We start from the raw sequence: 22,261 nt of genomic DNA, 5'->3' as shown, positions 1-22,261 counted from the left end.
GGCTAGGACAAATAAAATTAGAGAGTTAAATGCGTGGCTCAAAGACTGGTGTGGGAGAAATGGGTTTTGCTTCCTGGGACACTGGCAGCAGTACTGGGGCAGGAGGGAGCTGTTCCGTTGGGACGGGCTTCACTTGGCCAGTGCTGGGACTAGAGTCCTGGCGGATCTTATAACTAGGGCTGTCGAGAGGGCTTTAAACTAACTAGTGGCGGGGAGGTTCCTCGAGAGCAAATAATACAAATGACAACAGAGAAAGTCATAGACTTAGGTAGCAGTGGGGAAATTAAAAACCAGAGCATGTCAGGAAGGGGCAGAAGGTATGGAGTAAAAGGTAAAGTAATAAAAAGGGCAAAAGCAGGAACTAAGTGTCACAAAACATCTTTGAAAGTTCTCTATCTGAATGCACGTAGCATTCGTAACAAAATAGATGAGTTAATGGCACAAATAACTACATATGGGTATGATCTTGTGGCCATTACAGAAACATGGCTGCAGGGTGACAATGCCTGGGAATTAAACATACCAGGTTATTTAACGATCAGGAAGGACAGGCAGGAAGGAAGGGGAGGTGGGGTGGCTATGTTAATAAAGGAAGGAATCACTGTAATACAGAGAAATGATATTGGGTCAAAAGATCAGGACAATGAAACAGTTTGGGTGGAGGTAAGGAATAATAAGGGGAAAAAAACACTAGTGGGCGTAGTCTATAGGCCTCCGAACTGTGGCAACTCTGTTTGACGGAGTATCAATCAGGAAATAGTTGAGGCTTGTAATAAGGGAACATCTATAATTATGGGGGATTTTAACTATCATATTAATTGGACAAATCAAATTGGGCAGGGCTGCCTTGAGGATGAGTTCATTGAGTGTATTAGGGATGGGTTTCTTGAGCAGTATGTAACTGAACCGACCAGGGGCAGGCAACCTTAGATCTGGTCCTGTGTAACGAGAGAGGATTAATTAAAAATGTCCTAGTAAAGGACCCCCTTGGAATGAGTGACCATAACATGGTTGAATTCCATATTCAACTAGAGGGTGAGAAGGTTGGATCTCAAACAAGCGTGCTAAGCTTGAATAGAGGAGACTATAAAGGTATGAGAGTGGAATTGAGTAGCGTGGATTGGGAAAATAGATTAAACGGTAAGACGATACATGATCAGTGGTGTACATTTAAGGAGTTATTTTACAACTTCCAAAAAATATATATTCCACTGAGAAGAAAAGGGTGTAAAAGAAAAGACAGCCATCCGTGGCTAAGTAAAGAAATTAAGGATAGTATTCGACTAAAAACAAGGGCATATAAGGTAGCCAAATCTAGTGGGAGGATAGAGGATTGGGAAAACTTTAAAAGACAGCAAAAAATAACAAAAAGATTGATTAAGAAAGGGAAGATAGATTATGAAAGTAAATTAGCAAAAAATATAAAAACAGATAGTAAGAGTTTTTATAGTTATATAAAAAGAAAAAGGATGGCTAAAGTAAATGTTGGTCCCTTAGAGGATGAGACCGGGAAATTAATGGTGGGAAATATGGAGATGGCAAAAACACTGAATGAATATTTTACATCAGTCTTTACAGTAGAAGACACTAAGAATATCCCAACACTGGACAAACAGGGGGCTAAAGGGGGGGAGGAGCTAAACACTATCAAAATCACTAAGGAAGTGGTACTCGGTAAAATAATGGGACTCAAGGCGGATAAATCACCTGGACCTGATGGCTTACATCCTAGGGTCTTGAGGGAAGTGGCGGTAGGGATTGTGGATGCATTGGTAATAATTTTCCAAAACTCCCTGGACTCGGCAATGGTCCCGGCAGACTGGAAAACTGCTAATGTAACACCCTTATTTAAAAAGGGCAGTAGACAGAAGGCTGGAAACTATAGACCGGTTAGCCTAACATCTGTGGTAGGTAAAATTTTGGAGTCCATTATTAAGGAGACAGTAACAGGACATTTGGATAATCATAATTTAATAGGACAAAGTCAGCATGGTTTTATGAAGGGGAAGTCATGTTTGACAAATTTGCTGGAGTTCTTTGAGGAAGTAACATATAGGGTGGATAAAGGGGAACCAGTGGACGTAGTGTATTTAGACTTCCAAAAGGCATTTGACAAGGTGCCACACAAAAGATTATTGCTTAAGATAAAAAATCACGGGATTGGGGGTAATATTCTGGCATAGATAGAGGATTGGCTATCTAACAGAAAGCAGAGAGTTGGGATAAATGGTTCATTCTCAGACTGGCAATCAGTAACTAGTGGTGTTCCGCAGGGGTCAGTGCTGGGTCCCCAACTCTTTACAATCTATATTAACGATTTGGAGGAGGGGACCGAGTGTAACATATCAAAGTTTGCAGATGATACTAAGATGGGGGGGAAAGTAGTGAGTGAGGAGGACATAAAAAACCTTCAAGGGGACATAGACAGGCTAAGTAAGTGGGCAGAGATTTGGCAGATGGAATACAATACTGGAAAGTGTGAGGTTATGCACTTTGGCAGGAAAAATCGTAGAGCAAGTTATTATCTTAATGGCAAGAAACTGGAAAGTACTGAAGTACAAAGGGATCTGGGGGTCCTGGTGCACGAAACTCAAAAGGTTAGTATGCAGGTGCAGCAAGTGATTAAGAAGGCCAATGGAATGTTGGCTTTCATTGCTAGGGGGATAGAATATAAAAATAGGGAGGTATTGCTTCAGTTGTACAAGGTATTGGTGAGACCGCACCTGGAATACTGCGTACAGTTTTGGTGTCCATACTTAAGAAAGGACATACTTGCTCTCGAGTCAGTACAAAGAAGGTTCACTCGGTTAATCCCGGGGATGAGGGGATGGACATATGAGGAGAGGTTGAGTAGATTGGGACTCTACTCATTGGAGTTCAGAAGAATGAGAGGCGATCTTATTGAAACATATAAGATTGTGAAGGGGTTGGATCGGGTGGATGCAGGGAAGATGTTCCCGATGATGGGTGAAACTAGAACTAGGGGGCATAGTCTTAGAATAAGGGGCTGCTCTTTCAAAACTGAGATGAGGAGGAACTGCTTCACTCAGAGGGTGGTAGGTCCATGGAATATGCTGCCCCAAAAAACTGTAGAAGCTACATCATTACATAAATTTAAAACAGAAATAGACAGTTTCCTAGAAGTAAAGGGAATTAAGGGTTACGGGGAGCGGGCAGGAATTTGGACATGAGTCTAGGTTCGGATCGGTCATGGCCCTGTGGGTAGCGGAGCGGGCCCAGGGGCCGTGTAGCCTGATCCTGCTCCTATTTCGTGTGTCTAATTCTGTTAGATGCAGGAGATGGTTCTGTGATAGTGGATTGGCAGTTAGGATCAGATCAGCCATGATCTTATTGAATGGCGGAGCAGGCTCGAGGGGCCGATTGGCCTACTCCTGCTCCTATTTCTTATGTTCTTATGTTCTACCCGGTTAGTGGGCACTGATTGCTGTTCACACCTTGTCCTGTAATGGAGATTACCTGGTTAGTGGGCACTGATTGCTGTTCACACCTTGTCCTGTAATGGAGATTACCCGGTTAGTGGGCACTGATTGCTGTTCACACTCTCTCCTGTAATGGAGATTACGCGGTTAGTGGGCACTGATTGCTGTTCACACCTTGTCCTGTAATGGAGATTAGCTGGTTAGCGGGCACAGGTTGCTGTTGTTTACACTGTCCCTCCAATACACGACAGGGCTGATCCACTCTGAGCAAACTGCATTCTCTGCTTGTGGCAGCTGCTGCCTCCTGTCTGTCAGGCACCCACCCTGGGCCTGGCCCGGGTACAGCATGTAGCAAGCGGCATTATTACAGGTGACAGTCCTCTGATGTACAGAGGTCTGTGTCAGGCAGCGATAAAGAGTTTAATTTTAATATTCCTTTAATCAGGCAGCCACGGCTGTTGTGAAAGGAATGAACAAACTCGATCCAGGCAAAATGCTCCCTGTGCTGAAATCCCAGCAACACAGATTAATACTGAGGACATTAGGAGCGAGAAGGGGATCCTTTTCTTCCAAACGAAGAACGAGTGGTGGAATAAATAAGCTGGGAAAGACGTTGTAAATGGGATGAGAAAATTAGATTTGTTTCTGGAGAGAGAAGGCTGAGGGATGTGGGGAGTAGGTGGGTTTGAGGGAGATGGGGAGAAGGTGAGATTGAGGGAGATTGCTTGACTAATCTACTGGAATTTTTTGAGGATGTAACTGGTAAAATAGATAAGGGAGAACCAGTGGATGTGGTGTATTTGGACTTTCAGAAGGCTTTCGATAAGGTCCCACACAAGAGATTAGCGTGCAAAATTAAGGCACATGGGATTGGGGGCAAGGTATTGACTTGGATAGAGAACTGGTTGGCGGACAGAAAGCAAAGAGTTGGAATAAACGGGTCGTTTTCCGAGTGGCAGTCAGTGACTAGTGGGGTACCGCAAGGATCAGTCCTAGGAGCCCAGCTGTTCACAATATATATTAATGATCTGGACGAGAGAATTGGATGTAATATCTCCAAATTTGCAGACGACACAAAGCTGGGCGGGAGGGTAAGCTGCGAGGAGGATGTCGGGAAACTCCAGTACGATTTGGACAGGTTAGGTGATTGGGCAGAAACATGGCAAATGCACTATAATGTGGATAAATGTGAGGTTATCCACTTTGGTGGCAAAAACAGGAAGGCAGATTATTATTTGAATGGCAATAGATTGGGAGAAGGGGAAGTGCAAAGAGACCTGGGTGTTCTTGTGCACCAGTCGCTGAAGGTAAGCATGCAGGTGCAGCAGGCGGTTAAGAAGGCAAATGGTATGTTGGCCTTCGTAGCAAGAGGGTTCGAGTACAGGAACAAGGATGTCTTGCTACAGTTGTACAGGGCCTTGGTGAGACTGCACCTTGAGTATTGTGTGCAGTTTTGGTCACCTTACCTGAGGAAGGACGTTCTTGCCATGGAGGGAGTGCAGCGAAGATTCACCAGGCTGATACCTGGGATGGCAGGAATGACGTATGAGGAGAGATTGTGTCAATTGGGCTTATACTCACTGGAGTTTAGAAGATTGAGAGGGGATCTCATCGAAACCTATAAAATTCTGTCAGGCCTGGACAGACTAGATGCAGGAAGGATGTTTCTGATGGCCGGGGAGTCCAGAACCAGGGGTCATAGTCTAAGGATAAGGGGTAAGCCATTTAGGACTGAAATGAGGAGGAATTTCTTCATCCAGAGAGTGGTGAACCTGTGGAATTCTCTGCCACAGAGGGCGGTGGAGGCTAGTTCATTAAATATATTCAAGAAAGAGTTGGATATATTTCTTGAGGCTAAAGGGATCAAGGGATATGGGGAAAAGGCAGGGACAGGGTACTGAATTTGGATGATCAGCCATGATCACATTGAATGGCGGAGCAGGCTCGAAGGGCCGAATGGCCGACTCCTGCTCCTATCTTCTATGTTTCTATGAGATGGGGAGAAGGTGGGATTGAGGGAGATGGGGAGAAGGTGGGATTGAGGGAGATGGGGAGAAGGTGGGATTGAGGGAGATGGGGGGTAGGTGGGATTGAGGGAGATGGGGAGTAGGTGGGATTGAGGGAGATGGGGAGAAGGTGGGATTGAGGGAGATGGGGGGTAGGTGGGATTGAGGGAGATGGGGGGTAGGTGGGATTGAGGGAGATGGGGAGAAGGTGGGATTGAGGGAGATGGGGAGAAGGTGGGATTGAGGGAGATTGGGGGAAGGTGGGATTGAGGGAGATGGGGAGTAGGTGGGATTGAGGGAGATGGGGGGTAGGTGGGATTGAGGGAGATGGGGAGTAGGTGAGATTGAGGGAGATGGGGAGAAGGTGGGATTGAGGGAGATGGGGAGTAGGTGGGATTGAGGGAGATGGGGGGTAGGTGGGATTGAGGGAGATGGGGAGAAGGTGGGATTGAGGGAGATGGGGAGAAGGTGGGAATGAGGGAGATGGGGGTAGGTGAGATTGAGGGAGATGGGGGGTAGGTGAGATTGACGGAGATGGGGGGTAGGTGGGATTGAGGGAGATGGGGAGAAGGTGGGATTGAGGGAGATGGGGAGAAGGTGGGATTGAGGGAGATGGGGAGTAGGTGAGATTGAGGGAGATGGGGAGAAGGTGGGATTGAGGGAGATGGGGGGTAGGTGGGATTGAGGGAGATGGGGGGTAGGTGGGATTGAGGGAGATGGGGGGTAGGTGGGATTGAGGGAGATGGGGAGAAGGTGGGATTGAGGGAGATGGGGAGTAGGTGGGATTGAGGGAGATGGGGAGAAGGTGGGATTGAGGGAGATGGGGAGAAGGTGGGATTGAGGAAGATGGGGAGAAGGTGGGATTGAGAGAGATGGGGGTAGGTGGGATTGAGGGAGATGGGGAGAAAGTGGGATTGAGGGAGATGGGGAGAAGGTGGGATTGAGGGAGATGGGGAGAAGGTGGGATTGAGGGAGATGGGGAGAAGGTGGGATTGAGGGAGATGGGGGGTAGGTGGGATTGAGGGAGATGGGGAGAAGGAGGGATTGAGGGATATGGGGATAAGGTGGGATTGAGGGAGATGGGGTTAGGTGGGATTGAGGGAGATGGGGAGTAGGTGGGATTGAGGGAGATGGGGAGAAGGTGGGATTGAGGGAGATGGGGGGTAGGTGGGATTGAGGGAGATGGGGGGTAGGTGGGATTGAGGGAGATGAGGAGAAGGAGGGATTGAGGGATATGGGGAGAAGGTGGAATTGAGGGAGATGGGGGGTAGGTGGAATTGAGGGAGATGGGGAGAAGGTGAGATTGAGGGAGATGGGGAGAAGGTGAGATTGAGGGAGATGGGGAGTAGGTGGGATTGAGGGAGATGGGGAGAAGGTGGGATTGAGGGAGATGGGGAGAAGGTGGGATTGAGGGAGATGGGGGTAGGTGGGATTGAGGAAGATGAGGAGTAGGTGAGATTGAGGGAGATGGGGGTAGGTGGGATTGAGGGAGATGGGGAGAAGGTGGGATTGAGGGAGATGGGGAGAAGGTGGGATTGAGGGAGATGGGGAGTAGGTGGGATTGAGGGAGATGGGGAGAAGGTGAGATTGAGGGAGATGGGGAGTAGGTGGGATTGAGGGAGATGGGGAGAAGGTGAGATTGAGGGAGATGGGGGTAGGTGGGATTGAGGGAGATGGGGAGAAGGTGAGATTGAGGGAGATGGGGAGTAGGTGGGATTGAGGGAGATGGGGAGAAGGTGAGATTGAGGGAGATGGGGGTAGGTTAGATTGAGGGAGATGGGGAATAGGTGGGATTGAGGGAGATGGGGGGTAGGTGGGATTGAGGAAGATGGGGAGTAGGTGGGATTGAGGGAGATGGGGGTAGGTGGGAGTGAGGGAGATGGGGGGTAGGTGGGATTGAGGAAGATGAGTAGGTGGGATTGAGGGAGATGGGGGTAGGTGGGATTGAGGGAGATGGGGAGAAGGTGGGATTGAGGGAGATGGGGAGTAGGTGGGATTGAGGAAGATGGGGGGTAGGTGGGATTGAGGAAGATGGGGAGTAGGTGGGATTGAGGGAGATGGGGGTAGGTGGGATTGAGGGAGATGGGGAGTAGGTGGGATTGAGGGAGATGGGGGGTAGGTGGGATTGAGGAAGATGGGGAGTAGGTGGGATTGAGGGAGATGGGGGTAGGTGGGATTGAGGGAGATGGGGAGAAGGTTGGATTGAGGGAGATGGGGAGAAGATGGGATTGAGGGAGATGGGGAGAAGGTGGGATTGAGGGAGATGGGGAGAAGGTGGGATTGAGGGAGATGGGGGGTAGGTGGGATTGAGGAAGATGGGGAGTAGGTGAGATTGAGGGAGATGGGGGTAGGTGAGATTGAGGGAGATGGGGGGTCGGTGAGATTGAGGGAGATGGGGGGTAGGAGGGGGGGTGGGCTCAGAGGAAGAGACCAGGAAGCTCCAGAGCGATTTGGACAGACTGGGCGATTGGGCGGATAAATGGCAGATGCACTATAATGTGGACAAGTGCGAAGTTATCCACCTTGGGTGCAGGAACGGGAGGGCAAATTATTATTTAAATGGCAATAGATTGGGAGAGGGGGAAGTACAGAGAGACCTGGGTGTTCTTGTACACCAGTCACTGAAGGCGAGCATGCAGGTGCAACAGGCGGTCAAGAAGGCAAACGGTATGCTGGCCTTCATAGCAAAAGGGTTAGAATACAGGAACAGGGATACCTTGCTGCAGCTGTACAGGGCACTGGTGAGACCACACCTCGAGTACTGTGTACAGTTTTGGTCGCCTCATCTGAGGAAGGATGTTCTTGCCATGGAGGGGGTGCAGCGGCGATTCACCAGGCTGATACCAGGAATGGCGGGAATGACCTATGAGGAGAGACTATGTAGTTTAGGGATGTACACACTGGAGTTTAGAAGATTGAGAGGGGACCTCATAGAAGTGTATAAAATTCTGACAGGTCTAGACAGACTGGATGCAGAAGGAATGTTTCCCTTGGCGGGTGAGAACAGAACTAGAGGACATAATTTAAGGATAAGGGCTAAACCATTTAGGACAGAGATGAGGGGGAATTTCTTCACTCAGAGAGTGGTGAACCTGTGGAACTCATTGCCACAGAGGGCAGTGTACGCCAGCTCATTAAATATATTTAAGAGGGAATTAGATATATTTCTACGGGCAAAAGGGGTTAAGGGTTACGGAGAGAAGGCGGGGACGGGATACTGAATTAAAGGATCAGCCATGATCTCATCGAATGGCGGAGCAGGCACGAAGGGCCGAATGGCCTACTCCTGCTCCTATCTTCTATGTATCTATGTATCTATGTAGGTGGGATTGAGGGAGATGGGGAGAAGGTGGGATTGAGGGAGATGGGGAGAAGGTGGGATTGAGGAAGATGGGGAGAAGGTGAGATTGAGGGAGATGGGGGGTAGGTGAGATTGAGGGAGATGGGGGGTAGGTGGGATTGAGGGAGATGGGGAGAAGGTGGGCTTGAGGAAGATGGGGAGAAGGTGGGATTGAGGGAGATGGGGGGTAGGTGGGATTGAGGGAGATGGGGGAAAGGTAGGATTGAGGGAGATGGGGGGTAGGTGGGATTGAGGGAGATGGGGAGAAGGTGGGATTGAGGGAGATGGGGAGAAGGTGGGATTGAGGGAGATGGGGGTAGGTGGGATTGAGGAAGATGAGGAGTAGGTGAGATTGAGGGAGATGGGGGTAGGTGGGATTGAGGGAGATGGGGAGAAGGTGGGATTGAGGGAGATGGGGAGAAGGTGGGATTGAGGGAGATGGGGAGTAGGTGGGATTGAGGGAGATGGGGAGAAGGTGAGATTGAGGGAGATGGGGAGTAGGTGGGATTGAGGGAGATGGGGAGAAGGTGAGATTGAGGGAGATGGGGGTAGGTGGGATTGAGGGAGATGGGGAGAAGGTGAGATTGAGGGAGATGGGGAGTAGGTGGGATTGAGGGAGATGGGGAGAAGGTGAGATTGAGGGAGATGGGGGTAGGTTAGATTGAGGGAGATGGGGAATAGGTGGGATTGAGGGAGATGGGGGGTAGGTGGGATTGAGGAAGATGGGGAGTAGGTGGGATTGAGGGAGATGGGGGTAGGTGGGAGTGAGGGAGATGGGGGGTAGGTGGGATTGAGGAAGATGAGTAGGTGGGATTGAGGGAGATGGGGGTAGGTGGGATTGAGGGAGATGGGGAGAAGGTGGGATTGAGGGAGATGGGGAGTAGGTGGGATTGAGGAAGATGGGGGGTAGGTGGGATTGAGGAAGATGGGGAGTAGGTGGGATTGAGGGAGATGGGGGTAGGTGGGATTGAGGGAGATGGGGAGTAGGTGGGATTGAGGGAGATGGGGGGTAGGTGGGATTGAGGAAGATGGGGAGTAGGTGGGATTGAGGGAGATGGGGGTAGGTGGGATTGAGGGAGATGGGGAGAAGGTTGGATTGAGGGAGATGGGGAGAAGATGGGATTGAGGGAGATGGGGAGAAGGTGGGATTGAGGGAGATGGGGAGAAGGTGGGATTGAGGGAGATGGGGGGTAGGTGGGATTGAGGAAGATGGGGAGTAGGTGAGATTGAGGGAGATGGGGGTAGGTGAGATTGAGGGAGATGGGGGGTCGGTGAGATTGAGGGAGATGGGGGGTAGGAGGGGGGGTGGGCTCAGAGGAAGAGACCAGGAAGCTCCAGAGCGATTTGGACAGACTGGGCGATTGGGCGGATAAATGGCAGATGCACTATAATGTGGACAAGTGCGAAGTTATCCACCTTGGGTGCAGGAACGGGAGGGCAAATTATTATTTAAATGGCAATAGATTGGGAGAGGGGGAAGTACAGAGAGACCTGGGTGTTCTTGTACACCAGTCACTGAAGGCGAGCATGCAGGTGCAACAGGCGGTCAAGAAGGCAAACGGTATGCTGGCCTTCATAGCAAAAGGGTTAGAATACAGGAACAGGGATACCTTGCTGCAGCTGTACAGGGCACTGGTGAGACCACACCTCGAGTACTGTGTACAGTTTTGGTCGCCTCATCTGAGGAAGGATGTTCTTGCCATGGAGGGGGTGCAGCGGCGATTCACCAGGCTGATACCAGGAATGGCGGGAATGACCTATGAGGAGAGACTATGTAGTTTAGGGATGTACACACTGGAGTTTAGAAGATTGAGAGGGGACCTCATAGAAGTGTATAAAATTCTGACAGGTCTAGACAGACTGGATGCAGAAGGAATGTTTCCCTTGGCGGGTGAGAACAGAACTAGAGGACATAATTTAAGGATAAGGGCTAAACCATTTAGGACAGAGATGAGGGGGAATTTCTTCACTCAGAGAGTGGTGAACCTGTGGAACTCATTGCCACAGAGGGCAGTGTACGCCAGCTCATTAAATATATTTAAGAGGGAATTAGATATATTTCTACGGGCAAAAGGGGTTAAGGGTTACGGAGAGAAGGCGGGGACGGGATACTGAATTAAAGGATCAGCCATGATCTCATCGAATGGCGGAGCAGGCACGAAGGGCCGAATGGCCTACTCCTGCTCCTATCTTCTATGTATCTATGTATCTATGTAGGTGGGATTGAGGGAGATGGGGAGAAGGTGGGATTGAGGAAGATGGGGAGAAGGTGAGATTGAGGGAGATGGGGGGTAGGTGAGATTGAGGGAGATGGGGGGTAGGTGGGATTGAGGGAGATGGGGAGAAGGTGGGCTTGAGGAAGATGGGGAGAAGGTGGGATTGAGGGAGATGGGGGGTAGGTGGGATTGAGGGAGATGGGGGAAAGGTAGGATTGAGGGAGATGGGGGGTAGGTGGGATTGAGGGAGATGGGGGGTAGGTGAGATTGAGGGAGATGGGGAGAAGGTGGGCTAGAGGAAGATGGGGAGAAGGTGGGATTGAGGGAGATGGGGGGTAGGTGGGATTGAGGGAGATGGGGGGTCGGTGGGATTGAGGGAGATGGGGGTAGGTGGGATTGAGGGAGATGGGGGGTAGGTGGGATTGAGGGAGATGGGGGGTAGGTGAGATTGAGGGAGATGGGGGGTAGGTGGGATTGAGGGAGATGGGGGGTAGGTGGGATTGAGGGAGATGGGGGGTAGGTGGGATTGATGTTTGAAAAAGCGATGGGATATTGGGCAGAATGTTCCGGCTCTTCAATGAAAACAGTCTCTATCCAGAATAAATAATATTCCTTCTCTGTTTTATTTTAGTCTCGATTGGGAAGTCAGAGTGATGCGATTGCCATCCAGTCCATCCGGAACGTGCGAGGGAACAGTTTCTGTGTTGACTGTGACACACCGAGTGAGTATTCTGCAGGATGGTGCTGAGTCCCACAGTGCAGGACGGTGCTGAGTCCCACAGTGCAGGACGGTGCTGAGACCCACAGTGCAGGACGGTGCTGAGTCCCACAGTGCAGGACGGTGCTGAGTCCCACAGTGCAGGACGGTGCTGAGACCCACAGTGCAGGACGGTGCTGAGTCCCACAGTGCAGGACGGTGCTGAGGCCCACAGTGCAGGACGGTGCTGAGTCCCACAGTGCAGGACGGTGCTGAGACCCACAGTGCAGGACGGTGCTGAGACCCACAGTGCAGGACGGTGCTGAGACCCACAGTGCGGGACGGTGCTGAGACCCACAGTGCGGGACGGTGCTGAGACCCACAGTGCAGGACGGTGCTGAGACCCACAGTGCAGGACGGTGCTGAGTCCCACAGTGCAGGACGGTGCTGAGACCCACAGTGCAGGACGGTGCTGAGTCCCACAGTGCAGGACGGTGCTGAGACCCACAGTGCAGGACGGTGCTGAGTCCCACAGTGCAGGACGGTGCTGAGTCCCACAGTGCAGGACGGTGCTGAGTCCCACAGTGCAGGACGGTGCTGAGTCCCACAGTGCAGGACGGTGCTGAGTCCCACAGTGCAGGACGGTGCTGAGACCCACAGTGCAGGACGGTGCTGAGACCCACAGTGCAGGACGGTGCTGAGACCCACAGTGCGGGACGGTGCTGAGTCCCACAGTGCGGGACGGTGCTGAGACCCACAGTGCAGGACGGTGCTGAGTCCCACAGTGCGGGACGGTGCTGAGACCCACAGTGCAGGACGGTGCTGAGTCCCACAGTGCAGGACGGTGCTGAGACCCACAGTGCAGGACGGTGCTGAGTCCCACAGTGCAGGACGGTGCTGAGACCCACAGTGCAGGACGGTGCTGAGTCCCACAGTGCAGGACGGTGCTGAGTCCCACAGTGCGGGACGGTGCTGAGACCCACAGTGCGGGACGGTGCTGAGTCCCACAGTGCGGGACGGTGCTGAGTCCCACAGTGCAGGACGGTGCTGAGACCCACAGTGCAGGACGGTGCTGAGACCCACAGTGCGGGACGGTGCTGAGTCCCACAGTGCAGGACGGTGCTGAGTCCCACAGTGCAGGACGGTGCTGAGTCCCACAGTGCAGGACGGTGCTGAGTCCCACAGTGCAGGACGGTGCTGAGTCCCACAGTGCAGGACGGTGCTGAGACCCACAGTGCAGGACGGTGCTGAGTCCCACAGTGCAGGACGGTGCTGAGACCCACAGTGCGGGACGGTGCTGAGACCCACAGTGCAGGACGGTGCTGAGTCCCACAGTGCAGGACGGTGCTGAGACCCACAGTGCGGGACGGTGCTGAGTCCCACAGTGCGGGACGGTGCTGAGACCCACAGTGCAGGACGGTGCTGAGTCCCACAGTGCTGGACGGTGCTGAGTCCCACAGTGCAGGACGGTGCTGAGACCCACAGTGCGGGACGGTGCTGAGACCCACAGTGCAGGACGGTGCTGAGTCCCACAGTGCGGGACGGTGCTGAGACCCACAGTGCAGGACGGTGCTGAGTCCCACAGTGCAGGACGGTGCTGAGACCCACAGTGCAGGACGGTGCTGAGTCCCACAGTGCAGGACGGTGCTGAGACCCACAGTGCGGGACGGTGCTGAGTCCCACAGTGCAGGACGGTGCTGAGTCCCACAGTGCAGGACGGTGCTGAGACCCACAGTGCGGGACGGTGCTGAGACCCACAGTGCAGGACGGTGCTGAGTCCCACAGTGCGGGACGGTGCTGAGACCCACAGTGCAGGACGGTGCTGAGTCCCACAGTGCAGGACGGTGCTGAGACCCACAGTGCAGGACGGTGCTGAGTCCCACAGTGCAGGACGGTGCTGAGACCCACAGTGCGGGACGGTGCTGAGACCCACAGTGCAGGACGGTGCTGAGACCCACAGTGCAGGACGGTGCTGAGTCCCACAGTGCAGGACGGTGCTGAGACCCACAGTGCAGGACGGTGCTGAGTCCCACAGTGCAGGACGGTGCTGAGACCCACAGTGCAGGACGGTGCTGAGTCCCACAGTGCGGGACGGTGCTGAGTCCCACAGTGCGGGACGGTGCTGAGACCCACAGTGCGGGACGGTGCTGAGACCCACAGTGCAGGACGGTGCTGAGACCCACAGTGCAGGACGGTGCTGAGTCCCACAGTGCAGGACGGTGCTGAGACCCACAGTGCAGGACGGTGCTGAGACCCACAGTGCAGGACGGTGCTGAGACCCACAGTGCGGGACGGTGCTGAGACCCACAGTGCAGGACGGTGCTGAGACCCACAGTGCAGGACGGTGCTGAGTCCCACAGTGCGGGACGGTGCTGAGTCCCACAGTGCGGGACGGTGCTGAGACCCACAGTGCGGGACGGTGCTGAGACCCACAGTGCGGGACGGTGCTGAGACCCACAGTGCAGGACGGTGCTGAGACCCACAGTGCAGGACGGTGCTGAGACCCACAGTGCGGGACGGTGCTGAGTCCCACAGTGCAGGACGGTGCTGAGTCCCACAGTGCGGGACGGTGCTGAGACCCACAGTGCAGGACGGTGCTGAGACCCACAGTGCAGGACGGTGCTGAGACCCACAGTGCGGGACGGTGCTGAGACCCACAGTGCAGGACGGTGCTGAGTCCCACAGTGCAGGACGGTGCTGAGTCCCACAGTGCAGGACGGTGCTGAGTCCCACAGTGCAGGACGGTGCTGAGACCCACAGTGCAGGACGGTGCTGAGACCCACAGTGCAGGACGGTGCTGAGTCCCACAGTGCGGGACGGTGCTGAGTCCCACAGTGCGGGACGGTGCTGAGTCCCACAGTGCAGGACGGTGCTGAGACCCACAGTGCGGGACGGTGCTGAGACCCACAGTGCAGGACGGTGCTGAGTCCCACAGTGCAGGACGGTGCTGAGTCCCACAGTGCGGGACGGTGCTGAGACCCACAGTGCAGGACGGTGCTGAGTCCCACAGTGCAGGACGGTGCTGAGTCCCACAGTGCAGGACGGTGCTGAGACCCACAGTGCGGGACGGTGCTGAGTCCCACAGTGCGGGACGGTGCTGAGACCCACAGTGCAGGACGGTGCTGAGACCCACAGTGCAGGACGGTGCTGAGACCCACAGTGCGGGACGGTGCTGAGACCCACAGTGCGGGACGGTGCTGAGACCCACAGTGCAGGACGGTGCTGAGTCCCACAGTGCAGGACGGTGCTGAGACCCACAGTGCGGGACGGTGCTGAGACCCACAGTGCAGGACGGTGCTGAGTCCCACAGTGCGGGACGGTGCTGAGTCCCACAGTGCGGGACGGTGCTGAGTCCCACAGTGCGGGACGGTGCTGAGACCCACAGTGCAGGACGGTGCTGAGTCCCACAGTGCAGGACGGTGCTGAGACCCACAGTGCGGGACGGTGCTGAGTCCCACAGTGCAGGACGGTGCTGAGACCCACAGTGCAGGACGGTGCTGAGACCCACAGTGCGGGACGGTGCTGAGACCCACAGTGCGGGACGGTGCTGAGACCCACAGTGCGGGACGGTGCTGAGTCCCACAGTGCAGGACGGTGCTGAGACCCACAGTGCAGGACGGTGCTGAGTCCCACAGTGCAGGACGGTGCTGAGACCCACAGTGCGGGACGGTGCTGAGTCCCACAGTGCGGGACGGTGCTGAGACCCACAGTGCAGGACGGTGCTGAGACCCACAGTGCAGGACGGTGCTGAGTCCCACAGTGCAGGACGGTGCTGAGACCCACAGTGCGGGACGGTGCTGAGACCCACAGTGCAGGACGGTGCTGAGACCCACAGTGCAGGACGGTGCTGAGTCCCACAGTGCAGGACGGTGCTGAGTCCCACAGTGCGGGACGGTGCTGAGACCCACAGTGCAGGACGGTGCTGAGACCCACAGTGCAGGACGGTGCTGAGTCCCACAGTGCAGGACGGTGCTGAGACCCACAGTGCGGGACGGTGCTGAGTCCCACAGTGCGGGACGGTGCTGAGACCCACAGTGCAGGACGGTGCTGAGACCCACAGTGCAGGACGATGCTGAGACCCACAGTGCGGGACGGTGCTGAGACCCACAGTGCAGGACGGTGCTGAGTCCCACAGTGCGGGACGGTGCTGAGTCCCACAGTGCAGGACGGTGCTGAGTCCCACAGTGCAGGACGGTGCTGAGACCCACAGTGCAGGACGGTGCTGAGTCCCACAGTGCGGGACGGTGCTGAGTCCCACAGTGCGGGACGGTGCTGAGTCCCACAGTGCGGGACGGTGCTGAGACCCACAGTGCAGGACGGTGCTGAGTCCCACAGTGCGGGACGGTGCTGAGTCCCACAGTGCAGGACGGTGCTGAGTCCCACAGTGCAGGACGGTGCTGAGACCCACAGTGCAGGACGGTGCTGAGACCCACAGTGCAGGACGGTGCTGAGTCCCACAGTGCAGGACGGTGCTGAGTCCCACAGTGCGGGACGGTGCTGAGACCCACAGTGCGGGACGGTGCTGAGACCCACAGTGCGGGACGGTGCTGAGTCCCACAGTGCGGGACGGTGCTGAGACCCACAGTGCAGGACGGTGCTGAGACCCACAGTGCGGGACGGTGCTGAGTCCCACAGTGCAGGACGGTGCTGAGACCCACAGTGCAGGACGGTGCTGAGTCCCACAGTGCAGGACGGTGCTGAGACCCACAGTGCGGGACGGTGCTGAGTCCCACAGTGCAGGACGGTGCTGAGACCCACAGTGCAGGACGGTGCTGAGTCCCACAGTGCAGGACGGTGCTGAGTCCCACAGTGCAGGACGGTGCTGAGACCCACAGTGCGGGACGGTGCTGAGTCCCACAGTGCAGGACGGTGCTGAGTCCCACAGTGCGGGACGGTGCTGAGACCCACAGTGCGGGACGGTGCTGAGACCCACAGTGCAGGACGGTGCTGAGTCCCACAGTGCGGGACGGTGCTGAGTCCCACAGTGCAGGACGGTGCTGAGACCCACAGTGCAGGACGGTGCTGAGTCCCACAGTGCAGGACGGTGCTGAGTCCCACAGTGCGGGACGGTGCTGAGACCCACAGTGCAGGACGGTGCTGAGACCCACAGTGCGGGACGGTGCTGAGACCCACAGTGCAGGACGGTGCTGAGACCCACAGTGCAGGACGGTGCTGAGACCCACAGTGCAGGACGGTGCTGAGTCCCACAGTGCAGGACGGTGCTGAGTCCCACAGTGCAGGACGGTGCTGAGTCCCACAGTGCGGGACGGTGCTGAGTCCCACAGTGCAGGACGGTGCTGAGTCCCACAGTGCGGGACGGTGCTGAGACCCACAATGCGGGACGGTGCTGAGACCCACAGTGCAGGACGGTGCTGAGTCCCACAGTGCGGGACGGTGCTGAGTCCCACAGTGCAGGACGGTGCTGAGACCCACAGTGCAGGACGGTGCTGAGTCCCACAGTGCAGGACGGTGCTGAGTCCCACAGTGCGGGACGGTGCTGAGACCCACAGTGCGGGACGGTGCTGAGTCCCACAGTGCGGGACGGTGCTGAGACCCACAGTGCAGGACGGTGCTGAGACCCACAGTGCAGGACGGTGCTGAGACCCACAGTGCAGGACGGTGCTGAGACCCACAGTGCAGGACGGTGCTGAGACCCACAGTGCAGGACGGTGCTGAGTCCCACAGTGCAGGACGGTGCTGAGTCCCACAGTGCAGGACGGTGCTGAGTCCCACAGTGCGGGACGGTGCTGAGTCCCACAGTGCAGGACGGTGCTGAGACCCACAGTGCGGGACGGTGCTGAGTCCCACAGTGCGGGACGGTGCTGAGACCCACAGTGCAGGACGGTGCTGAGACCCACAGTGCGGGACGGTGCTGAGTCCCACAGTGCGGGACGGTGCTGAGTCCCACAGTGCAGGACGGTGCTGAGACCCACAGTGCAGGACGGTGCTGAGACCCACAGTGCGGGACGGTGCTGAGACCCACAGTGCGGGACGGTGCTGAGACCCACAGTGCAGGACGGTGCTGAGACCCACAGTGCAGGACGGTGCTGAGACCCACAGTGCAGGACGGTGCTGAGTCCCACAGTGCAGGACGGTGCTGAGACCCACAGTGCAGGACGGTGCTGAGTCCCACAGTGCAGGACGGTGCTGAGACCCACAGTGCAGGACGGTGCTGAGTCCCACAGTGCAGGACGGTGCTGAGACCCACAGTGCAGGACGGTGCTGAGTCCCACAGTGCGGGACGGTGCTGAGACCCACAGTGCGGGACGGTGCTGAGACCCACAGTGCAGGACGGTGCTGAGTCCCACAGTGCAGGACGGTGCTGAGTCCCACAGTGCAGGACGGTGCTGAGACCCACAGTGCGGGACGGTGCTGAGTCCCACAGTGCGGGACGGTGCTGAGTCCCACAGTGCAGGACGGTGCTGAGACCCACAGTGCGGGACGGTGCTGAGACCCACAGTGCAGGACGGTGCTGAGTCCCACAGTGCAGGACGGTGCTGAGTCCCACAGTGCAGGACGGTGCTGAGTCCCACAGTGCGGGACGGTGCTGAGACCCACAGTGCAGGACGGTGCTGAGTCCCACAGTGCAGGACGGTGCTGAGTCCCACAGTGCAGGACGGTGCTGAGACCCACAGTGCAGGACGGTGCTGAGACCCACAGTGCAGGACGGTGCTGAGACCCACAGTGCAGGACGGTGCTGAGACCCACAGTGCAGGACGGTGCTGAGTCCCACAGTGCAGGACGGTGCTGAGACCCACAGTGCGGGACGGTGCTGAGTACCACAGTGCGGGACGGTGCTGAGACCCACAGTGCGGGACGGTGCTGAGACCCACAGTGCAGGACGGTGCTGAGTCCCACAGTGCAGGACGGTGCTGAGTCCCACAGTGCGGGACGGTGCTGAGACCCACAGTGCAGGACGGTGCTGAGTCCCACAGTGCAGGACGGTGCTGAGTCCCACAGTGCAGGACGGTGCTGAGTCCCACAGTGCAGGACGGTGCTGAGACCCACAGTGCAGGACGGTGCTGAGACCCACAGTGCGGGACGGTGCTGAGACCCACAGTGCAGGACGGTGCTGAGACCCACAGTGCAGGACGGTGCTGAGTCCCACAGTGCAGGACGGTGCTGAGACCCACAGTGCGGGACGGTGCTGAGTCCCACAGTGCAGGACGGTGCTGAGACCCACAGTGCGGGACGGTGCTGAGTCCCACAGTGCAGGACGGTGCTGAGACCCACAGTGCGGGACGGTGCTGAGACCCACAGTGCAGGACGGTGCTGAGTCCCACAGTGCGGGACGGTGCTGAGACCCACAGTGCGGGACGGTGCTGAGTCCCACAGTGCGGGACGGTGCTGAGACCCACAGTGCAGGACGGTGCTGAGTCCCACAGTGCGGGACGGTGCTGAGACCCACAGTGCGGGACGGTGCTGAGTCCCACAGTGCGGGACGGTGCTGAGTCCCACAGTGCAGGACGGTGCTGAGTCCCACAGTGCGGGACGGTGCTGAGACCCACAGTGCAGGACGGTGCTGAGTCCCACAGTGCAGGACGGTGCTGAGTCCCACAGTGCAGGACGGTGCTGAGACCCACAGTGCAGGACGGTGCTGAGACCCACAGTGCAGGACGGTGCTGAGACCCACAGTGCAGGACGGTGCTGAGACCCACAGTGCAGGACGGTGCTGAGACCCACAGTGCAGGACGGTGCTGAGACCCACAGTGCGGGACGGTGCTGAGACCCACAGTGCAGGACGTTGCTGAGTCCCACAGTGCAGGACGGTGCTGAGTCCCACAGTGCAGGACGGTGCTGAGTCCCACAGTGCGGGACGGTGCTGAGTCCCACAGTGCAGGACGGTGCTGAGTCCCACAGTGCAGGACGGTGCTGAGTCCCACAGTGCAGGACGGTGCTGAGTCCCACAGTGCAGGACGGTGCTGAGTCCCACAGTGCGGGACTAGGAGCTGTTCCGACTAGAGAAGCTGATGAGTCCACTCCGGGATCAATCAGTTTACTCCAGTGAAGGTTTGGAGCCTGCACAAGGCCTCTAGGAGACTCAATCCAGATCCTGATTGGCTTGTGTTTCACTGAGGCCCTTCGGGGTGTAAATGGGGAAATTTCCCGGAGAAATCTGGGACCTTCTCCCGACCTTGATGTAGGGGGTGGATGGAAGCCCTGCGAATGGTCTGACTGGACAGATTCCCGGCTCACATCATGCCCACTACCCCCCACCCCCCGACCGGCCATGGCACTACTGCCTCTGCCAGGCTGTGAACCTCAGGGTCACTGCATCGAGCTGCTTGCTGAAGTGCCCCTGGCCCACTCCATTGATACAGGCAGCTACTGCGCCCCGCCTGCTTGCACTGATTTTGAATGCCGGTGATGTGTGAATATCTCCACACTTCTCCCACAGACCCTGACTGGGCCAGCTTGAACCTCGGAGCTCTGATCTGCATAGAATGTTCCGGAATCCACCGAAACCTCGGCACGCACCTGTCGCGAGTGCGCTCCCTCGACCTTGACGACTGGCCTGTCGAACTCATCATGGTGATGACGGGAATCGGAAACACCATGGCCAACAGTGTGTGGGAGGACTCGGTGCAGGGGCTGATCAAACCCAACCAGGACAGCAGCAGGTACGGCACATGACCACGCGGCGCAGGCTCAGCACGGGACCGCGCGGCGCAGGCTCGGCACGGGAGCGCGCGGCGCAGGCTCGGCACGGGAGCGCGCGGCGCAGGCTCGGCACGGGAGCGCACAGCGCAGGCTCGGCATGGGATCCGTGCAGGCTCGGCACGGGATCTGTGCAGGCTCGGCACGGGACCGCGCGGCACAGGCTCGGCACGGGACCGCGCGGCGCAGGCTTGGCACGGGGTCCGCGCAGGCTCGGCATGCCCAGGAGACCAGCACGCTGCCTGATCCAGTAACACAGGTTCCTTCAGGGTTCTCGGTCCTGCGCTGTGTTGTAACTGGTTGTGATCGAGTAAATAAGGAGAACCTGTTTCCAGCGGCAGGAGGATTGGTAACCAGAGGACACGGATTTAAAGTAATTCGCAAAAGATCCAGAGGCAGGGCTGATTAGAATTTTTTTTACACAGCGAGTTGTTGTGATCTGGAACGCGCTGCCTGAAAGGGCGGTGGAAGCAAACTCAATAATAACTTTCAAAAGGGAATTGAATAAATACTTGCAGGATATGGTGAAAGAGCGAGGGATTGGATAGCTCCGATGGGCCGAATGGCCTCCTTCAGTGCTGTATCATTTTTGATTCTTGCATGTTGATGTTTGAAGCTTGGCTAGGAGATGCACTCCATGAGAATGAGGAGCTGTATAGTTTTTGAGATGCATCTGCCGAAGGTTTTCATCCGTTTGGGGTACAGTAACCCAGTGGCCTGGTCCTGGATTAGCGACCCACAGGCCGTGAGTTCACATCTCACTGTGCCAAGTTGTGAATTGAATAAATCTGGCAATCAGTGGCATCCGGAAAAATTATCTTGAAAGCTGCCGGATTGTCGTAAAAACCCGACTGGGTCACTGATGTCCTTCAGGGAAGGGAACCTGCCGCCCCTACCCAGCCTGGGCTACATGTGACTCCAGTCCCACTCTGTGATCGACTGAGGGTAACTCAGGATGGGCAGTAAATGCAGCCTTGCCCCGGTGTTGCCCACATTCAATGTTTCTCGGTCGGTTGTGCAGAAACACCGTCTCCACCAGGGGGTCGAGAATGGTGTGTGTTTGAGGGTCAGCTGTTGGGAGCGAGCATGTGTTGACGATTGTGTGTGTGCACTGGTGAGTTCAGGGTGGGGAGGCTTCTGAGGATCGTGTGCAGGAGCGTGTGCGGTATCCCGAGAGAGGATACTGAGGAATGCTGGGGGAGGGGTCTACCTTGTCTCGCCAGAAGAGCTTTTGCAAGGTTATCTATACAGACAGAGCAATATTAAACCTGGCTGAAACTCTGCACATAGGAACAGAAATAGGCCGTTCAGACCCTCACGCCTGTTCCATCAAGGGACAGGGTAAATGAAATCACTTACAAATCGCAGGGAGGGATTGGCAGAAACAGAATCCTTCTGATCATTGAGAGGGATCAGGGCTCGCACTGGAACTGCACCCTGCTCATTTGGGTCTCGGATATGCGCTGCTGGAGCTACTTGTGTGCATCTGTCGTTCAGCTATTGGCAGAGTATTGTCCCGTCCTGTGTACTGCCAGTATCCATACACATCTTCTCAAACACACGCTGATCAATATTCTATTCCAGCTGGGTGAAATTGACTCAAAATTGATGACCAATTAATTGGAAAGAGGGGGCACCGATGGACTTCTCATCTTTCGGATGGGACGTTAAACCGAGGCCCCGTCTGCTCTCTCAGGTGGATGTAAAAGATCCCACAGCACTTTCCGAAGAAGAGCAGGGGAGTTCTCCCCAGTGTCCTGGGGCCAATATTTATCCCTCAACCAACATCTCTAAAACAGATTATCTGGTCATTGTCACGTTGCTGTCTGTGGGATCTTGCTGTGCGCAAATTGGTTGCCGTGTTTCCCACATTACAACAGTGACTACACTTCAAAAAGTACTTC

General features: G+C 55.8%; 1 protein-coding gene across 1 annotated transcript in view; it reads left to right on the top strand.

Moving 5' to 3' along the window:
• agap3 (ArfGAP with GTPase domain, ankyrin repeat and PH domain 3) overlaps nt 1-22,261 on the top strand; it is a 737,224-nt gene that overhangs the window by 601,420 nt on the left and 113,543 nt on the right. The window contains exons 13-14 of the mRNA XM_085992170.1: nt 11,634-11,724; nt 20,098-20,320. Of these exons, the coding sequence (XP_085848296.1) occupies nt 11,634-11,724; nt 20,098-20,320 (314 nt within the window). The remainder of the gene's footprint in view (nt 1-11,633; nt 11,725-20,097; nt 20,321-22,261) is intronic.

The sequence above is a fragment of the Somniosus microcephalus genome, chromosome 7 (assembly GCF_052327205.1).
Source record: "Somniosus microcephalus isolate GS21.2 chromosome 7, FLI_Smic_1.0, whole genome shotgun sequence".
NCBI classification, from domain to species: domain Eukaryota; kingdom Metazoa; phylum Chordata; class Chondrichthyes; order Squaliformes; family Somniosidae; genus Somniosus; species Somniosus microcephalus.
Note: the sequence above shows the minus strand (reverse complement) of the source record. Positions and strands in the feature narration are given on the sequence as shown.